The sequence below is a fragment of the Motacilla alba genome, chromosome 13 (assembly GCF_015832195.1).
Source record: "Motacilla alba alba isolate MOTALB_02 chromosome 13, Motacilla_alba_V1.0_pri, whole genome shotgun sequence".
Taxonomy (NCBI): Eukaryota; Metazoa; Chordata; class Aves; order Passeriformes; family Motacillidae; genus Motacilla; species Motacilla alba.
The window spans coordinates 10,326,732-10,345,129 of record NC_052028.1 but is presented as its reverse complement, the minus strand read 5'-3'; the positions used below and the strand labels follow the sequence as shown (position 1 = coordinate 10,345,129).

At 46.5% G+C, this 18,398-nt stretch overlaps 1 protein-coding gene across 4 annotated transcripts; it reads right to left on the bottom strand.

Moving 5' to 3' along the window:
* Positions 1 to 5,229: 5,229 nt before the first annotated feature.
* On the bottom strand, positions 5,230 to 17,780 carry MYOT (myotilin). 4 transcript variants are annotated; one of them, XM_038150433.1, is made up of 10 exons: positions 17,623 to 17,780; positions 15,344 to 15,946; positions 13,458 to 13,608; positions 11,512 to 11,613; positions 9,494 to 9,543; positions 8,782 to 8,914; positions 7,452 to 7,659; positions 6,803 to 6,968; positions 6,205 to 6,338; positions 5,230 to 5,830 (listed from the first exon to the last, which is right to left on the bottom strand). In XM_038150433.1, the coding sequence occupies exons 2-10, from the start codon at positions 15,778 to 15,780 to the stop codon at positions 5,658 to 5,660; spliced, it is 1,554 nt and encodes a 517-aa protein (XP_038006361.1). In that variant the 5' UTR covers positions 15,781 to 15,946; positions 17,623 to 17,780; the 3' UTR covers positions 5,230 to 5,657. The 4 variants fall into 4 exon arrangements, with proteins under 4 accessions (XP_038006361.1, XP_038006363.1, XP_038006362.1 ...); XM_038150435.1 differs by lacking the exon at positions 15,344 to 15,946; XM_038150434.1 differs by lacking the exons at positions 15,344 to 15,946; positions 17,623 to 17,780 and adding an exon at positions 15,123 to 15,147.
* Between the last annotated feature and the right edge of the window lie 618 nt (positions 17,781 to 18,398).

Below are 18,398 nucleotides of genomic sequence, written 5' to 3'. Positions count from 1 at the left end.
TGGCTGAGAGTAGACTTTCCTTCTGGCCCTTCCAAAAAGACAGGATATAGAAATACACTTTTTTTTTCAGATTGGAGAGAGATGGCAGGGATTGTTGTGCAGTAATGTTTACAGGCAGCCTGGGGGCTTTTCCCTTTCTTCTTGCAGAAGTGATTTTAAAATAAAAATATGTCATACAGACCCAGACTTACCCCAGATGGAACTGGAACAAAGACTGTTGGAAACCTTTTAGCAAAGCAAGGGGAAGTTGCAGTAATATTTCTTCTTGCTGTAGATGCAGCCTGTGACCCAATAGATTGCTGTGAAACTTGTTTGTTTTCCATACATCTGTTTCTGGTTAACATGTGGGGAAATGTCCAGCTCACAGCTTTATACAATCACTAAAACTCACTGATCCCTGTTCCCAATTCTGCTGCTGCAATGTATGGCCTGGCCTGAACAAGCTTTCATTTGACTTTATGGGCATAATTGGTGATTTTTCTTTATTTATAGGCTTAGCTTCTACTATTCCTATGATGTTAAAAACAGTATCCTGTGGAGAAATAGCTTTTGTAAGTCACAGTGGGGGCAACTGTGACTCCTTTTGTATTCTTCAATCTCCAAAATGCAACCAGCAGTTTCTAAGATTACAGGAAAGAATAAAGCCTACCTTTTCCTCAGCACTGTCTCCATTGGTTTGGCCCCAGAGCACCTGGTTAGGAACAGAGGTAGTTCCTAATTTTGGAGAAGTTTGCACTCTCTGTCCAGAGGTCAGCATATGTATTTGCAAATAAAAATGCAATTGAATTAGGTGTGAAGGCAGTCCTGAATCAAGGTCAGAGCATTTTGCCTCCTTCTGCAGTTAAGAACTAGCTGCTTTTTCCATGGCTTTTGGCTACAAAGCTATGACTGCCTTCCTCTCTTTCAGCCAGGCTCTCTGTAGAGGTTGTACCTGGCTAACACTGGGTCTAGGAAAAGGCTGAGTTTAGGGAGGCTCTCTGCCTGTGGTGATTTCCCAGCTGCTCCAATGGAGACAGCTGCCCACGTGCAAAATTTTTTTTTAGACGAGCTTGGAATTTGCATGACCCATGTTCATGAGGGGGAGGTAATTTCAAACCCCTCTGGAATCTTATAAACAGAATTCTCCCTTTGAGCTGCACCTTTGCAACTCACCCATGAAAAGGTAAAAGTGAACATCTCTGCTGTGCTGAGGAACACTGTGATTCCTGAGTACAGAGAAAGGGAAGCTGAGCCAATATTTTATCCAGGGAAGGAAGATGTTGACAGCATGTTTACAACATGTTGTTGTAAAGAACTTACCGGGATGCAGGGAAACAGCGATCTGGAGAGACATGGGCATCAGCCAGCAGCTCTTCCTTTAGCAGGAACCCTCCTCCAGGGTGGGAGGCAAGGGCAAGGATGGATCCTGAGTGAAAGCAGGGCCGGGGAGACTCCAGCCCAGCTCCCTGCCCTCTCTTCAGGCTGTCATTCTGCACAGGGAAGACTCGATTGGCTTCAAAAGGCCCTTGGTTAGATTTGAAGAACCTGAGCTTGCTGGATGTTTTGTCATAAGCTGTATATATGAGACTTTTCTGGCCAAACCTCTTGTATTTGTGCTGTGGCAGCTCTGGCACATGTGCTGTCACACATGTGCCCCACACATCCCAGTTTTACTGTGCCAGCTCTGCTGGGCTCCAGCACCTCCCTGCTCTGCCAGGGTTCAGGCTAAAACAAACAGGATGGATAATGAGTGGGGAGGACTCAGAGCCACAGCAAGGCCAGAAAGGGGCCCTGGACCCCGGTCTGTGCAGCCTCCTCAGGGTAGGACAGGTTAGACTGAGTCTAACCAGGCACACACGCTCCTGCCTCTTTAGCCAGGGCTGGCAAACGCAGAGGGGAAAGTCATGGGGTAACTCACCCCCATAGCAGCAAATGCAGCAATTCTGGGCACTTGTGAAGCACTTTGCTCAGTTTTACTGTCTTTGTAGCTCCCTAGATTACGGGTGCAATGACAAAGAGGCAACATGAGACTTGTCAAGGCCACAGGAGCTCGTCACGCCGTGTGACTGACCTGATGGACTTCACGTAGGAGGGTGTGGGGAGCTGAGAGCAGCCTCAGTGTCAGGGAAAAACTGGGGGCTGGTGATAAATACAATCCTTTTGAATCATCTCAGGCCTTAATTGTCTAATATTGCTAATAACAAGGACTAATAATACAGTCTTTGGCCTTGAAAAGGCTGAGAAATCTTTTCCAACAGCCAGCAGCAACCAGTGTTCAGACCAGACACCAACTATTGCCAAAAAATGGGAAGGATGGATCTGGGTCTGCTCCCTGATCTAACTGATTCCTGCATTTTTAATGAATTACTGTCTTGCCAGCTGCTACCTGAGGAAAAGTGGCTGCGTATGCCTGAGGTGCCCAGCCTTTGCTCGTGTCTTTATGGAAGCATCATGCCTCAGTAAATTGGATTTCACACGTAGTAAAGGTGAGAGCTCACCTGATTATCCAGAAGAGATTCACATTAGCATTACATCTTGAGAAATACATACACATTTATGTTTATGAAATACAAACACCAGTATGATTAATGCAGCTCTGGTTCCTCTAGGGAGCCAGCTGTTCTGCCTGAGAAACATCAACTTCTCCTCACTCTCCTGCTTTGATTTAGGTGAAGACATGTCCTCCACTGCTGTACCAGCCCATAGATCCCAGTTCCATGGGGATAATGAGGGGGCTGAGGTGTATTTCCATCTCTCAGAAATGGGAAAACAAAGCAGCTCAGCTTATGGAAACTGATGTAAGCCTGAATTTTTATTTTGTAATCCTTGTTAGTCCTTGTGTTCTTCTGCATGCAAAACTGACCACTTAAGACAGACCTTGAAAAAACTCTTTTCTTTACATGAAGTACTCAGGAGATACACAGCCTTAGCATATTCCCAGTGCCTTTATTTAGTTGCTCAGTACCTTCACAAAACAACAATTGCTTATTAATCTGGATTTCACCCAAGATGGGCCAGGCAGTTTATTACTTTAAAGCCTTATTTCATTACCTTAAATGAAATAACTCTGGTTTACATAGTTCATTGTTACTTTGGCATGTTCACGTGGTCTCTCCTTGTGTTAAATCAGTGCTAAATGAAGTGTGTGAAGCAGAGCATTTCCAGAGTATTTTTGCCAGATTCCAATTTATCAATATATGATTCAAATTCAGGCCTCCCTTTAATTGATTCCTCCAGAGACGATAGAGGAGATAGGAACACTAACATGTGCTTTGCTCAACTGGGCTTGCTCTTTCCAGTTCTTCCTGTCTCTGCTATGGATTTCCCATGCCAAATACCCATCTTTGATGTTGGCACAAAACCAAATCCATGCTTTATCTCAATGTAAACAAGAGAAAAGCTCAGCTAATTGCACTCATGGCTGTTACTGACGGCAGGATCGTGGCACTTTCAAAACATTTCTGTGCTCAGACAGGATTTCTTGCTCAGATTGATTCCTTAGACTGGAGTCAGACCTGTCTTCAGCTCAATAATGACATTTGCTGTAAGTGTGCTAAAAAGAGTGTGAAATTACAGAGAGATGGATCCAGTGTTGTTGCCTCCTTTCAGCTGGAGGACCTGGGCTACTCCCAGCAGCAAATTCTCATAGTAAATATGGCTGTTGTTGTTTAGGAGGGTTAATGTTGTGTTGTAATAGCATTTGTGCCAGCAGAGTCCATCCAACAGGGATCCCTTTGCAAATTATGAAAATATTTTTTATTGAAGACTTTTTCCTTGTGTTGAGTGTGTGATGCTTCAATTAGCTGGCCTGTTGTTTTCCTAGGCTGGTTATTCAGGGGTATCAGCATTGTTTGTACCCAGAATTTCTCCAAATGCGTTTGAAGGAGTTGGTTGCCTTTCCTGAGCTGAAAGCACAACATTTAGCTCATGGTTTTGGGGAACCACGAGGCGAGGTTGCTCTAACAACTAACTGAACTAACACTGGGAGTTTCTTCACTTGTTTCTCTACATGAAAACATGTTTACAAGGAAAGCCTTGCCCTCCAGAAATCAGCTCCTGTCATCCTCAGAAGAGGAGGGCTCCTGGCAGAGGTGGGACATGGCTTTGCTCACGTCTGTGCTCAGCACCCTGAACGTCACCAGAGAGAAGGGGCAAGGGGGGGATGCTCACAGGCTGAATTTAGAGGGTGACAGCAGCTTCTAACCTTGCTCTGCCATTTCCACTTGTCGCTAAGTTGTGCTGCTGGGAATTGAGAGCCATTTCCACAGCAGGGACGTTTTTGGGTGGATGATGTGTGGAGTAAGGAGTGAGTACAGCTGAATGAGGCACAGCTGACACTGTGATTGCTGGTGAAGAGTGTGAGTCACCTCAGGTATTCCATGACTTGTGTGTAAAGACACCTGCCAGAGAAATGATGCAGACTTTCCAACCTTCCAGTGGAGCTTGTGGGCAAACTGGGTGCTGGCTTGCGTGTGATCAGCTCCATCTCCAAATGTGCAACAGGGGAGTTATCTCAGTGTATTTCATCACTTGGGCAGCCCAGAGGAGAGGTGTGGTGGTAGAGCTGCAGGACTTTGGGGGGAATTTAATAGTCAGTGTTATGCAGTTCAGATTTGGGGGGTTATTTAATGGTACAGCAGTGCAGGGTGAAACTGAGGCCTCATTTTTTCTGTTCTGGAAGATGCTTGAGAGGTTTGCTGACTGTGCACCTTGATGAGGAGGTCAGGCTAGATCAACCCCCACAAATCTTCTTGTAGTAAGTACAGTTGAAAAGTCTCCAGTTTTGGTTTTATTCCATGGTATTTAATACAGTTTTTGAACAAGGTGTCTGTGAACAGCAGCACACAAACCACTTGGGTGACTCAAATCAACAGCTTGTTGAGAGTCAACAGAAGGATAAGTTGCAATCACTCCTTGATTAAAGGGGGGAAAACATGATAGCCCTAATGATTCATATTATAGAGGGCAGCTTTTGGATCAAGTGTGCAAGGAGAAGAAATATGGATGCTGCCTCACTGGCACGGTGTAGTGTTAATAGGGTGTCGGCATTTAGTTGATGCTAAATATTTGATATATGTCAGATGACAAATGACAGTGGGAATACACAGGAGAGGGGACAAGTGGAAAGCTTAGTAGGATAAAAATCCATCTTTCCCAGGCTGCAGCTGATGCCATTCAAAATATTCAAAAAGCTGCTTTTCAGACACTCAAAAGCTGCTTTTAACAGAACAAGCAAGGAAGAGGCACAGCTGATGTTGGTTATTTAAAATTTTATTTGCCTCTAATTTATTCTCATAAAAACACTCTACTCTATTTGGTTTTAGTATTCAGACAGTACAGACTTCTGATATTATCACGAGTGATATTAGAGAAGCAGTACAAATCAAGCTACCTTAGCATGTAACCAAGCCCAGGTGGAACTAAGCCCACCCACACTTGTTAAAACTAATCAACCTGCTTTCTTAGGCTTTCTAGTTAAAATGCAATACTCAGTAATGGTTACAGTCACCAAACCATATAAATAAAATCTAACATGGTAAAACGAGAACAGCTGAATGTGCAAGAGTCAAAGTAAAAATATGTAAGTAGGTATTTTGCTAATTAGAGCAATCACCAGTTAACTGCATCTATGTTGTAACTGTCTCTTATGGGTGTGAGGTTTTCCTCTTCATTTCCAGTTAAAGTTCATCACTTTCATACAGTCCAGACTGCTCAGCCAAACGCTGAAACTCCCCTTCTGGTGAGAAAGCTTGTTTCACATCCAGTCCTCTTCCATTAAGTGCCAAATACTTGCTAAAAGTTGGTCGAACCCGTAACTGCTTTGGGGCTGGAAGTGGCTTATTTGTATGTGCTGGAAGAGAGAGAAAAAGCCTCTTTCAGTGCCTTCCCAGAGTGTAGAAAGACCCATGGCAGAGCAACCCCATTGCTTTTTATCTGCAATATAAACCAGCAAGCCCTTGGGAAGAATTTAGCAGGCGAACCCATATCTCAGACACCAGAGATTTATATTCACCCTCTTGCTTGGTGTCAGGGAAATTGTAGTCTTTAAAAGTGCAAAAGGACACTCCACAGCGTCCTGTACTAAACACAAGAGCTTTTCCCAGGATAGTTACTTTCTGTCTAGGAAAAAAATCCTCCCGGCAGTCTGAATTTCAGGAGATTAATGTCGAGGGCCAGTTCTGAATATAAGATGCACTTTCTGTGGCACTGGGACCTGGAACTTACTTGCAACCTCTAGCCTGGCGTGGCATGTGGCCACCCCTGCCCCGTTGACAGCAGACACGGTGTACCAGCCAGCATCCTTCTTGGTGGCATTATGGATCAGGAGGCAAATCCTTCCAGTATTGTCATGGAGCAAGCTGAAAAATCAAGGTGTTAATGCCTAAGTGCTTTGAGGGGGAAGGAGAGAAAGCAGAGTCAGTCCACATGCTGAGGAGCTGAGAAAGCCCCAGAACAATCCTTGCAGGGCACTGCACACTGTTCAGACATGAACACTGCATTTGTGTTAGATGATCCACATCTTGGCACCATGCAGGTGGCATCGGTGGGTAGCCCCACACTGCGCATTTCAGTCCTAAAGCTGTGCTTCTCCAAGGACCCTCTACTGCTGCTGGCACCCAGAGGAGCACCTGGGCAGAGCCCTCTCCCTCTGTGCCCTCAAAACAAGGCTCTCAGCACGTGGCCTGTGCCCCCTGTGTCACACACGAGGGCGGATCCAGCTTTCCAGCCTGCTGCTTACAGAGACCAGCCCATTTACATTTGATTTGGCAAATACTGGTTGCTGTTTTCTAACACACCAATGGCCAGCTGATCAGTAGGATACCTTATTCGGTCTGTATTATATTGTACCATTTCGTTGTTTCTTTTCCAGTAAATCCGAGGAGTTGGGATGGCAGAGATCTGGCATTCGAGTCTGGCTGTGTCTCCTTCAAAAACCTTTTTGCTCTGTGGCTTGAAAATGAAAGTTGGAGGCATGTGATGTTCTTTAGCTAAATTAAAGAGGAGAGATAAGGAGGAGTTACTGGAAGTGTGGAATGCTCATGTCATGCTTGTTTTTTAAGATTTCGGGTTGCTAAATTCAGGAGGACACATGTTCCTCACTGCATCTCCTTTGCCTGCAGGCAGTTCCCATGAGCTAAAGGGTGTGGTGAACACAGTCCACTTTAGAAGGAGAGTCAATTAACATATGTTATCAATCCTGGAAAATTAATAACATCAATTAAATTAAATTCTGGACGTCTCACTGTATCTAAATATCCCAATAGAAGTGGCTTGAGGAAATATTGCATCCTAGATGTAGTTATTAAAATAGTCTTGGAACAGATAAGTTGATTTATATTGTTTGAGACTGGATATGCGGAGTGCTACCTCTGCTTCTGATTAGTTTAATGTCCCAAACACAGGGAGAAAAGCTGTAGATTGCTGAGACTTTCCCAGAGTGTCCAGGGAATTGTCAGTGCTCTCAGTCTTACCAATGACTTCCACTTTTACTGTGAAAGATGCCTCTCCTGCGCGGTTGACAGCCACACATTCGTACGTCCCTGCATCAGCTGATTTAACTGCTTCAAAAATAAACGAGTGGAACCCCTTTTCTGACACTATCATTTTATGGAACTGATCCTGGTGAACCATCCTTCCATTCTGGTACCACATCACATCTGGAGTCGGGAGCCCACTGACCTGTGAGGGAGAGGAGAGCAGTGAAGAGTTGAACACCTTTAAGATACTAAAATCTCTCCAGCACTACAGGCAGTTTGATGCTGATGGGTGATCAAACCACGTTTCCACTGCAAAGCTGTACAGTGTTGCCTAGTTCTGAGTATTAATGAGATGTTGCACAGAAAGGCTCATGGAGCGCTGTGGAAAGATGAGCTTTAGCTACAAGACAGTGGATGCTGTTCCTGCAGCTCCCTGTTGTTCCCTGCTTGCAGGTGGCTTTGATCAGGCCCAAGATGCTGCTTTTGGGTTCAGCCTTTGGTTCCCACGGCTGTCACTGCAGCAGTGCTGACACTCATAACTGATAATGGCTGTAAGTGAGCTGTCCTGCAGGCATGCTCCAGCTCCTCCACAGCATTCAGAAGTTTGGGCAACCTGGAGGAAGATTGCTAAAGGCCATGTGTAAGTCTGGCCAGAGTTTACTGAAGAAAAGAGGCTGGCAGCCGTTAGGAAAACCCAAGCCTGTGGGGGAAAACAGGGTCCTTTCTCACCCCAGGGTTGGTACAGCTGCCATGAAGTTTTAGGCCATTCTTGAGTTCTGTTTCCATTTAGGGCGTTCCCTTGCTTGTCTGCTCCAGCAAGGGTACAGTTACCTCAGGGAAGACTCACTAAAGGGAGGTGAGTCCTGCACAGACCTCGCTGGACGTGTGTCCACTGAAGCAGTGGAGTCCCTGTGCAAAGCACCAGGTTCCCTGCCAAAAAGCCTTTTTTTCAGCTGGGCATTAATAGTCATTCTTGCCAAGGAGGTCTAGAGACATTCTGTAGTGGTCTATATTTACCACTAGTTAGCTTTAATCATAATCTTATACAGCTAATTCCACTTACATTTTCTGAGGGGAAATGCTGAAATATTTAGCCATCTCCTGTTTCTTGGTTTCCATAGCCTGGGGAGACCCTGGACCATCTGCCTTTAGTGCTCTGGCTTATTAAAATGCAAAGGCACTGCAGAGACTCTCTCCATGCCCCACACCCCAAGAGGGAATGGAATGGAAGGGAGAAGTTGGCAGTGGAATTGGAAGGGAGAGGTTGGCAGTGGAATGGGAGGGAGAGGTTGGCAGTGGAATGGAAGGGAGAGGTTGGCATTACTTTGAAGTCGAGCCTGCAGAACCGCCCCTCCTCAATCACTACATCTTCAGGCACTTGTGTAAAACGTGGCTGAAAAAACTTCTCCTGGATTGAGTCATGTCCACGATCGTCGCCTCTGGAGGATGGTCTGCTCCTGAAAATGGGACAGGAACAGTTAATTGTGTAAAAGCTACTGTAGCACAAGTGGTAGCAAAGCCCTGATTGCAGCTGGAGTCCCTCAGCACCTTTAGGTACCTAACAGTTCTGGTTGGTTTTTCAGCTGTAAGTCACAACTTTTGATCAGTCACTTTTCTTGCTCAGGTTGTTCAATGCAACACACAAGAATAACCTTCATTATGGCCTAATATCCAAAAGACTTGACAAGAGAATTTTCATGTTTAATTTTCATAATTTATATTCATTTCAATATTGACATTTCTTTGACTAGAAATTAATCTTCTAGAATACGAAGAATGTTTTCCAAGGTGCATGGGAGCTGCATTTCCCAGTTCCCAAGGAGTTTTTAAACCTCTAATGCTATGCTTAGAATTCACTGGATTAAGATCATAGGCATCATCACCCATCCACAAATGGTAGCATTTTAGTTGAAAGAGAGTGAATTTAGTAATTACTACTTTTGCAAAAGTGATAAGTAGTGAGATTAAACCAACATTTTCTAGAAATGTTTCAAATAAGATCTCAAAGAATAGCACAGCACAAGTTTTTGCTTTACCTGACGTGTGTTGTAGGAACCTGCAGCCTGATGTTTTCTGCATTCTGGTGCTTGGGAAGAGAAAGAGGAAAGGTGAGTTCACTTAGAAAGATTTATCTGTAGACCGAATGAGGAGCCATTTTAAGTTCATTTCCTGACTGCTGCTGAATAACAAAATGAATGTACTTCAAAAATCCTTGGGACAGGAGGCAGAGGAACCTGCATGAGGACCTGACACACTCTGTGCTCGCCATGGGCTTTGCCATGGCAGAACTTCTCACTGCTGCCCAGGTGATGGGTGCAGCAGCTTTATCTGGCTCACAAAGTTTTCTGCCAGCCCATAACCTTTGTTAGAGAGGAGCAGAGCTCCTGGCAATATCTAAACTGAGAGCTGAGTACAGAGTGTCCTTCCCCACAGCAGGAATAGAAGTGGAATCGCTGGCAGGAGCCACGAATTGTGCCCACTTAAATACGGTACCACAGCGATGGACACATGCTGAGCTGGAAAATACTTTTCTTTCTAGATCACAGCACCAGCTAAGCTCGCTGACAACTCTGAAATCACATGGCTAAATCTGCTAAAGTACCCAGGATTGATTCCTGTTAGGAGCCAGGATGTTTGGAAAACGCGACAGAGTTTGGTGCCAGCGACTCATTTTAGCAGTGGAGTCAGAGAGAGCAAACGCTGCATGGAAATTTCTGGAGTGTTTGCCTTGAGCCATCCCAGTGCTTGGTTCTGAGCTCTGCAGCCCAGTCCTGTGGAACATTTAAGCCTGGGTTTAAACTTCAAGCAAGGAGGCAGTTTAAAGTTCAATGAGGGTTTTGCTGGGCTGGGTTCCGTGTGGAGTCCAAAGGCAATTGCCCGTATCTGCTCATTAACACGAGTTCTGTACAGTCATTGCTTGTCCTGTGAAATTATGCTGTAGGTGAAGCTGCTGATGATTCTAATGACCTGTTACACGGACTGAGTTAAGTTCCTGAGGAATCAGGAGGCTGAATGAATCAGTGACTACAATATTTAAAAATAAGACTGAACAATGGTAGTAAGATGTCCCAAACATAAGCCAATCTCTGCTTCCAATGTTCTATTTTTAAAGCAGCATTTCACACCTGCTGAAAAGTTGTCAGTCATCCTGTTTTGACTGACTATATCCTTACCCTTTGCAAAAGATGAGGATTCCTTGCTCTCTGTCATTCATGATTTTTCTTTCTTTCCTGCTCTTTCCAGGTGATTGTTGGGGAGAAATAGCTCAAACTGTGTATTCCTCCTTTGCTGTGATCTTAACTGTCTGTTCCACGCAGGAGTTTTGCTGAGGGCTCTTTGGCAGGTGTGTGCCTGCTCCTGCCTCTCTGCTGCTTTCAGCAGGGGTGTGTTTTCTTTCCTGCACAGGTACCCAGTGCCACACCACGGACATTTCCACTAACTTTGAGCACAGAAGCGCCAAAGAGAGCTTCTAACTGGCCTGAATAACCAAGAAATGATGCAAGTCCCCAACTAAAACACTTTGGAAAAAATCAGTAGTGATAGATTCTTGTCTATCAGCATGTGGGCTGCTGAAATAACTGCTTTGCGTTCTCTTAATGGTTGCAGCCCCCTGCAAGGGCTAAAACCCAACCAATCCCGGCCCAAGGCCACGACCTCTTGAAGCCAATGTCACTTATTCCCGACAGTGGCAGGTGTAAATCTTGTTGTCCTGGCCAAGCCTGCACTCAGGCTGTTGGGAGAGGGTACCTGGCTCCCTCATGGTGCTGCTCCCTGCCTGTCACAGGCACTAGGTGCTGTGCTGGGCAGCAGCTGTTGGAATTCCTCCCTGGAGAGGTCATTCCTACAGATCAGGCACAGCAAGGGAATGGTGCTTGAATTTTCCCCCTATGCCATGACCCTGTGAAAACACCAAACCCCTGCCACGGGGAGCTCTGCCTTTGAGAGCCACCCCTCACCTGCACTGGCACCAAATAAACCCCATCTCTGTCCCGCCCAGGTGCAAGCAGTGCACAATCCCAGGAAATCCTTGCTCTAGAGGCAGGAGCCCAGTTACCTGTGCGTTCTGCACGCTGTCTTCACCCTGTGTGTCCAGCACAGAGGCAGCATTCACTGGTCCGAGCAGCCTGCGAGCCATCCTCTCTTCATAAGTCAGTCGCTGAGAGCAGAGTGGAGAGGAATTCTAGTCACAAGTCCATTTACTATTTCAGATCAGCTTGTTAGAGCACATTAATATGCCACAAATTCAGGATGCTGTCAAAGGAAGCAGGAGCTGACCAGAAGCCCCACGTCTGGCCCAGAGGGTTTGCAGTCTGTGATGCCAACTGAAGTCAGCCTCAATATATACAGCACTGAAATGCATAAAAGATTAAACTGCCTGTTCATCAAAGCCTCCCTAATGCCATCTGTGGCCTTCCACTCCTCCTCTTTCTCTGCTGGGATTATTTATGGGTGGCTGATGGCATCATCCACAGAAGCCAGAGTAAGTCCCAGGGTACCTTTCTGTTGGGGCTGGGAAAACTTCCCAAGTCATTCAGCTGTGGAGCTGGATGGATGCTCCCAAAAAGGCAAGAGCCACACCAGAGGCAGGCACAGCCAGAGGGGAGCACCACTGCCCCTGAAAGCACTGGGGGGGTTTATGGCAGCACATCTGCAGGGTGAAATGCTGGGAGCTGTCTGGGGAGGAGGCAAGGACGCGTTTCAGGCATGACACAGTCAGCTCCTACAATCCGGATGTGGCACACAGGGATAAAAATGAGCAGAGTTAAACTCAAGCTCTGTCAGTTGGGTTCCTTTAGAAAGGTATGTTAGCACCAGAATACCTGACACTTTGCTGCTCACAGTGTTTCACTTGGGTTTGGATTTTGTGATGCGAGGGCGAGCTCTGGCTGAATTTCTGCTCTGTACAGATGTTCATGTGTCTGCTGCTGGGTGGGGAAAGGTTTGGGAGCCTCGTGGGACTTTTCTTTAGAAGAGAGCACAAGACCTTTGGCAAAACCTGTGAGAGCTGAATATCCCTGAGGTCCTTACGTGTGTATCAAGTGTGGCTGAGATTGGCCAGTTGGCTCAGACTTATTGGAGGACAAGGGGAGGAGGACACAGTGGTGATTGCATAAGACTTATTTTTAGCCTGGCTTCCTATGGGAAGGAAAGCTGACTTGCTATGACAAGCTTTCCTACAGCACATAGGACATTCCTGTTTAGGGGCATATTCAGTCAGATTTGACCCATTTATTTGTCCATTCAATATTTAAAATTACACATATGACACAAACCTGTTCTCACTGATGATCATGAAAATCCTCCTTTATACTTCAGGGGAAAGAAGATGGAAACTTTAAACACTGGGCTTTTACCAGCCTGCCTCCAGCCAGCAGAAAGGTTCCTACATTACAAACCTGCCTGCTCTAGCTGCTACTGGTAGCAAATTTTCCCCCCACATTTTGATTTTTTAGTAAGGGGGATTCTACTGTGGCCCTCTGCAGAATAAATAAATAAGTACTGAGACTAAGAGGCCTTCTTATAGGAGACAGGCTTTATCATAAAAGCTCCTATAATTTCTTTCATTTATTGCTGTTCATATAAAACAAAAAATATACCCCATTTGGTAGTGCTCCACAGAATGAAATTTCAAATATTCAAATTTTTCCTCAGGTTCTAATGGTTTTGAGATGTTTATTAACCCCAGTGTTGAAAACCAGGTTGTAGTCATGTCTGGAGAACTGAGATATTCTCCTTGGATTTTTAATTTTCTGTGGATGTGATGTTCAACAGGATCCCCAGAAGAGAGTTCAAATTTGTGCCACAGCTCTAAACATGTTCCTTTTTCTTTCACATTGAAAGATTATTTCCGTCATTAATGGCTTTTGCTCTCGTGGGATCTGTTGAGGTTCTGAGTAAAGGTCTTTGGGCAGTGCTGCTCCTGCATTTCCTTCTGCTTTTTGCTCAGTTTGCAGCATCTCTGCAGCCTGCCTGCCCTGCTGAGAGCTCTTTGGTCCTTACCTGGTTGCCGTTCTGCAGGAGGCTGTCTTTGCATCGCAGTTTCTTTTCCAAGTCCTGAATGAGGGCCTCCTTTGTTCCTCGAATTTCTTGGTCTGATGTCTTCTGCATAGAGTTGATGCTGGCTTGTTTGTTATACATGGGCTGTGAGTAACTACTCGTACAGGAAGAGAAAACAAAGTTATTCCTGTAGGCCTGCTGGATTATTTGCTACAGCTTCACAGAATGCACACAAAAATGTGAGCCTGCCTGCTGAGAACTGTGGTTCAGATGAACCCACAAAGCATCTGGGGAGAGAACAGGCCGAGTTGGGTAATTTTGAGTATCAAAACCTAAAGGGGAAGAAGCATCATGGTGCAGCCAAATCACTGAGTGTCCTCCCACAACACAGCATCCCTGCATCCTGCAGTGGCCCCTCCCAGCCTGACCCTGCCATCCGCAGCCACGGGACACACTCAGCTCCCGGAGCTGGGTACCACATCTGACTCTGAAAGATGCCAGGAAAAGAGGAGCAGCCATCACAACGGGTTGCAAAGGCCTGCTGGAGGTCACAGCACTCTGTGCTGACAGGCTCTAACCTGGTTTGTGATCTGCAGTGGGGTCTCCTGTGCTGCACTTGTATTCAGAAATTATTTCTATTCCAAATCCTCTTCCTCCTGTCGCTTGGGAATTTGTTCTGCTGACCAGACTAGAGTAGAAGGGTTATAACTCCAGAATACTCCCAGCACTGCTTGGACTTAATGACTTAATGTGAGTTATAACTTTAAAACCTGAGTGATTTGCCCCACAGATGAATACACCTCATGTCCCTGTTTGCCCATTAGTAGCATAATTGGGAAAATAATTCCTCAACTCACTGTGTGTTGCATTTTAAGATTGATCTCTGCATTTAAGAGCAGCTTATGTGAAAAGCATAGAGAGGCACCCAAGCTCTTTGCTATAGAAACAAACAACCCCACACCACAAACACAAAGCCCAGCAGCGTCCCAAAGCCCCCACACTCCTGCAGGGCTTCAGGAAATGATCCCCAGATAACCCACCCCATCTTACCTTTCCCCTTCCCTCAGTGCTGGGATTCAGAAAACAGACAGAAATATTCTGATTTCCTGAATGCAAACTGACACTTAAACCTGGGTTTATATCCAAGTCAGCAGGACCCCCTGCCCCTATCAACTTTCCAATATCTCACTTTGTGCATATTCCACCCTGACTTTCCCCAGGACCTCCAGCTGATATTGGCAGGAATACAAGTTGGTGAGAAGGCAAGGCCCCGCTCCCTTTGAGATCTCACTGACCTTGGAAGATATTTGGATTGCAGCCCAAAGGCAAAATGATATAATACATATTTAGGAAAGAATTTATTCTTTGGTCTAAAGGGGTGACATTTTCAAGGGGCTGACTTTCTTTTGCATGTATGATTAATAAAAGGGGTATTGTAGGTGAGTTTAGATCCACATCATGATGTGAAACCTGAAAATATTGCTGAGACTTACTAGGACTCTCTAAGCTGTGTTGGGAACACTACTGCCTTCCCCGTCTCCCTATTCATAAGACACATTTTTGGAAAGAAATTAATTTGAGATGGGTGCCTGTCTTCTATTCTAAATAACCATAAGAAATTTCTGTCAAATCAACCTAAACAATTCAAACCAGCTCCAGAAAACTCACCCAGCAGCCTGTGACATGCCCACAGTGCAGTTTAACTCCCACACAAGGGCAAGCACTCAGCCTCCTACCCCGACCCGCGCACAGCAGCAGAGAGCGGGAGCTGTGCAGGGCACAGCTTTACCAGGGCGTCGGTTTGGGGTGCTCAGGGGACAGGGGGACAGGCCAGCATTGAAATGCGTTCCAGGGGGAAGCAGGGCAGGTTAGAGGCTGTGTGTACTTACTGAGCTTCCACGGGAGAAGGAGCTGGGCTGTTATAGTCGGGCTGCGAGGGGAGCACGGAGCACAGGAAGGCTGCGGGGGATTGGTTAGGCATGGGTAGAAGCCTCTGGCCAGATGATGAGCTAGCAGGAGACTGTGCAGATGCAGGTGTGATGGGATAGGTGGATTCCTTAGGGGCACTACAGGAAGGCGAGGAGAGCGTGATTGAAGAGCTCAGCGATGACGAGGAGGAGAATTTCTGCCCGCTGGGGTTACGAGGCTGGATGAGGATGGAGGACTGTTTGATTTCTCTGCTTGACTCTGTAGAGGCTGCAGGTCCTGGAGGCTGCTGTTGCCCTTGACACACGTTCTTAGACTGGATAAAGTGTTTTGGACGTTCGTAGTTAAACATGGTTGGTTGGCACATAGAGGAAACGGATGGGAGATTAGGGACACTCATGGGAGAGGTTTCACGGCTGTCCTGGGTTTTGGTTGGTGATAATTGGCTTTGGATAGGTGGCTGGTAAAAGCTAGGTGACAGGCCACAAAAGTTTTCCTGGCTGGGCTCCTGGATAGAATGGAACCCTTGCCTTGCAGAATAGAGGCTTTCCTGGAGTGGATTTTCCCTTAAGAGATAAAATAAATTGTATGTCACAAGCTGAATCACCAAAATACTGTGTTCTGAGCAGTCATTAACAATCCAAACACTACGAAGTTAAAGTTCAACTAAATTAAAGCTTGAACTTAAAATAAAATTATTTAGGATTTGTTAGAACTGCCCCACAACTGTATGAGCATTTTGGGTTCAGTAAAAAGTCACACAGTCTGTCTGGCTCAGGTGCAATGATCACTGGGCTTATTTTATATGCCAGAGCCCAGTCAATACTAAAGGAAATAGTAATTGGTTACCACTTGCCTAAATCTACAGATAAACACAGCTACTACTCCTAAGCCAGGTAATTTCCCATGTATCATCTTAACTAAAGATCCCTGGATCCTGCTGTTTTGTGCCCTGTCAAAATGCTAAATGTACCATTCCCCAGAACCAGCTATCTGTGCCAAGAGTTCCTTGTACCATAGGGAAGCACGAAAGTTTCACTTTCAAGTCTAAAACGAAACTTTTGAAACCGAATCTCCTGATTTCTTCTCTAATGGGTTTTGAATTCAGAGCTTTTAATATCCAACTGAGATTTGGGATTAGAATGCCAAGGACTGTGTGTCTCTGTTTGAGGTGATTTCCCAAGATTTGCTATTAAGGCTGCTAATTGCCAGGATGACATGAGCTGCAAGATAAGGTAGGGCAAGCTGAGCTGCTCAGACTCCTGATTTATTTTGCAGGTAGGTGTTTGATATCTAAAAACCTGGGCTTTCCATCAACTCAAAACCCGGGAGAGTTTCATTTAGCAAGCTTTTTAAAATGGACAAATTACTTCAGCTCCAGGATAAAAAAATAATCCCCCAAAATAAGCATAAAACCACTAAGAAGAGAAGAAGAAGAAGAAAAGGAATATAAATCCCCACAGTTACATGTGCTGGAAAAAATTGTAATCTTGCCCCACTGAGATCAGCTGTTTCACTGCTATATATACCAGTGTATTGTATTCCTCTCGCTGGAGAGCCCAGAGAAGGGCTCCACGAGGTCATAAATTACCATGGGGGGAGATAAGTGGAGACGTTGCTCTGATATTAAGGACTCAAGGCTTTCATTTCCTACAGGTAATCGTCAATATTCGTCGTGAATTAGCTGTAAACAAACAGAGGCCTTATAGTAAAAATTCCCTAACTTTTCCCTTGTCATACTCTTGGAATTTGAAGCTGGCTCAAACTTTTGGAGCATGTCCACACAACGTCCCCATTCACTAGTGCAGAAAACTCATTCAGTCTTGTCTTTAGCCCGTTTTTATATCACTCCCAGTGCACAGATTTGTACATTCACTGTTCCACAGGCTGTGGACAGCAACCAGCGTTTCCTCTGTTTTCTAGAACACTGCCCTTAACCCAGCTCCGATGCACAGCGTCACTCCTCGCAGCAAGGGATAAGCCATGTTTTCCTCAAATCATTCCATTTGGGAGGGAAAAAAATAAATCCGAAGAGACATCTGACCTTACAAGCTGAAAACAGTAAGTCATAACAGGGGCAGTTTTCCTGTTGAAAAACAAGCCCGTGTTTTGGGCTCTGCTGCTGCCCGCGTTCCCTCCAGGTACGGTTCCACCTCAGCATTCCCAGCAGTCCCTCACGCCACCTCCCTAACCAGCCTCCAAGTGGAAAGTGACGTGGAAAAAACCCCAACAAGCACCTTACCTACAGCCTAGGAGTTGTCACCTGGCCGGTATTTTGGGAAGGACGGTCATTCACTGTCATAGCCGCCCTCTGCGCGGCGGTACGAGCCCGGAGGCTTTAATGTGCTGCCAGCGGTGACACCGCGGCACCTGCCTGTCCCCGGCCCCCGCCGCTGTCACAATAAGAGTCTCCGAGCCGGACGCTGTGTCAGGGCCGGGGCCGGGACTTGGGCAGGTGCCCGCGGGCAGCGGATCCCGGCGGGCAGCGCTGGCACCGCCCGGCGCTCCGACCGCTGCTGCTGCTGCTGCTGCTTCGGAACGGCCAGCCCCGCTCTGTCCCCGCTCTGTCCCTGCTCAGCTCGGCTCAGCCCGGTTCTGCTCCTGCTCTGCCCCGGCTCTGTCCCGGCTCTGTCCCTGCTCAGCCCGGTTCTGCCCCTGCTCTGTCCCTGCTCAGCCCGGCTCTGTCCCTGCTCTCCCCCGGCTCTCCCCCGGATCTGTCCCGGTCCCGGCTGGCCCCGAGGGGCAGTGGCCGGGCTCAGCGCTGCCGGGAGCGTCCCCGGCTCAGCAGAAGGGGCAGAGCTGCCGCAGTGGCAGCTCTCGAACAGAAAAGCAGGTGCCCAGAGCACCGCCAGGGAGCAGCGAGCGAGGGCCGCTGCAGGACGCTTGAACGTCCCGAAATCCCACTTTGTTATCCCAAGGAGATCCTTGCCCAGAGAAGCTGACCCATCCCTGGCGTTCAAGGCCAGGTTGGATGGGGCCCTGAAAAACCTGGTCCAGTGAAATGTGTTCCTGCCTATG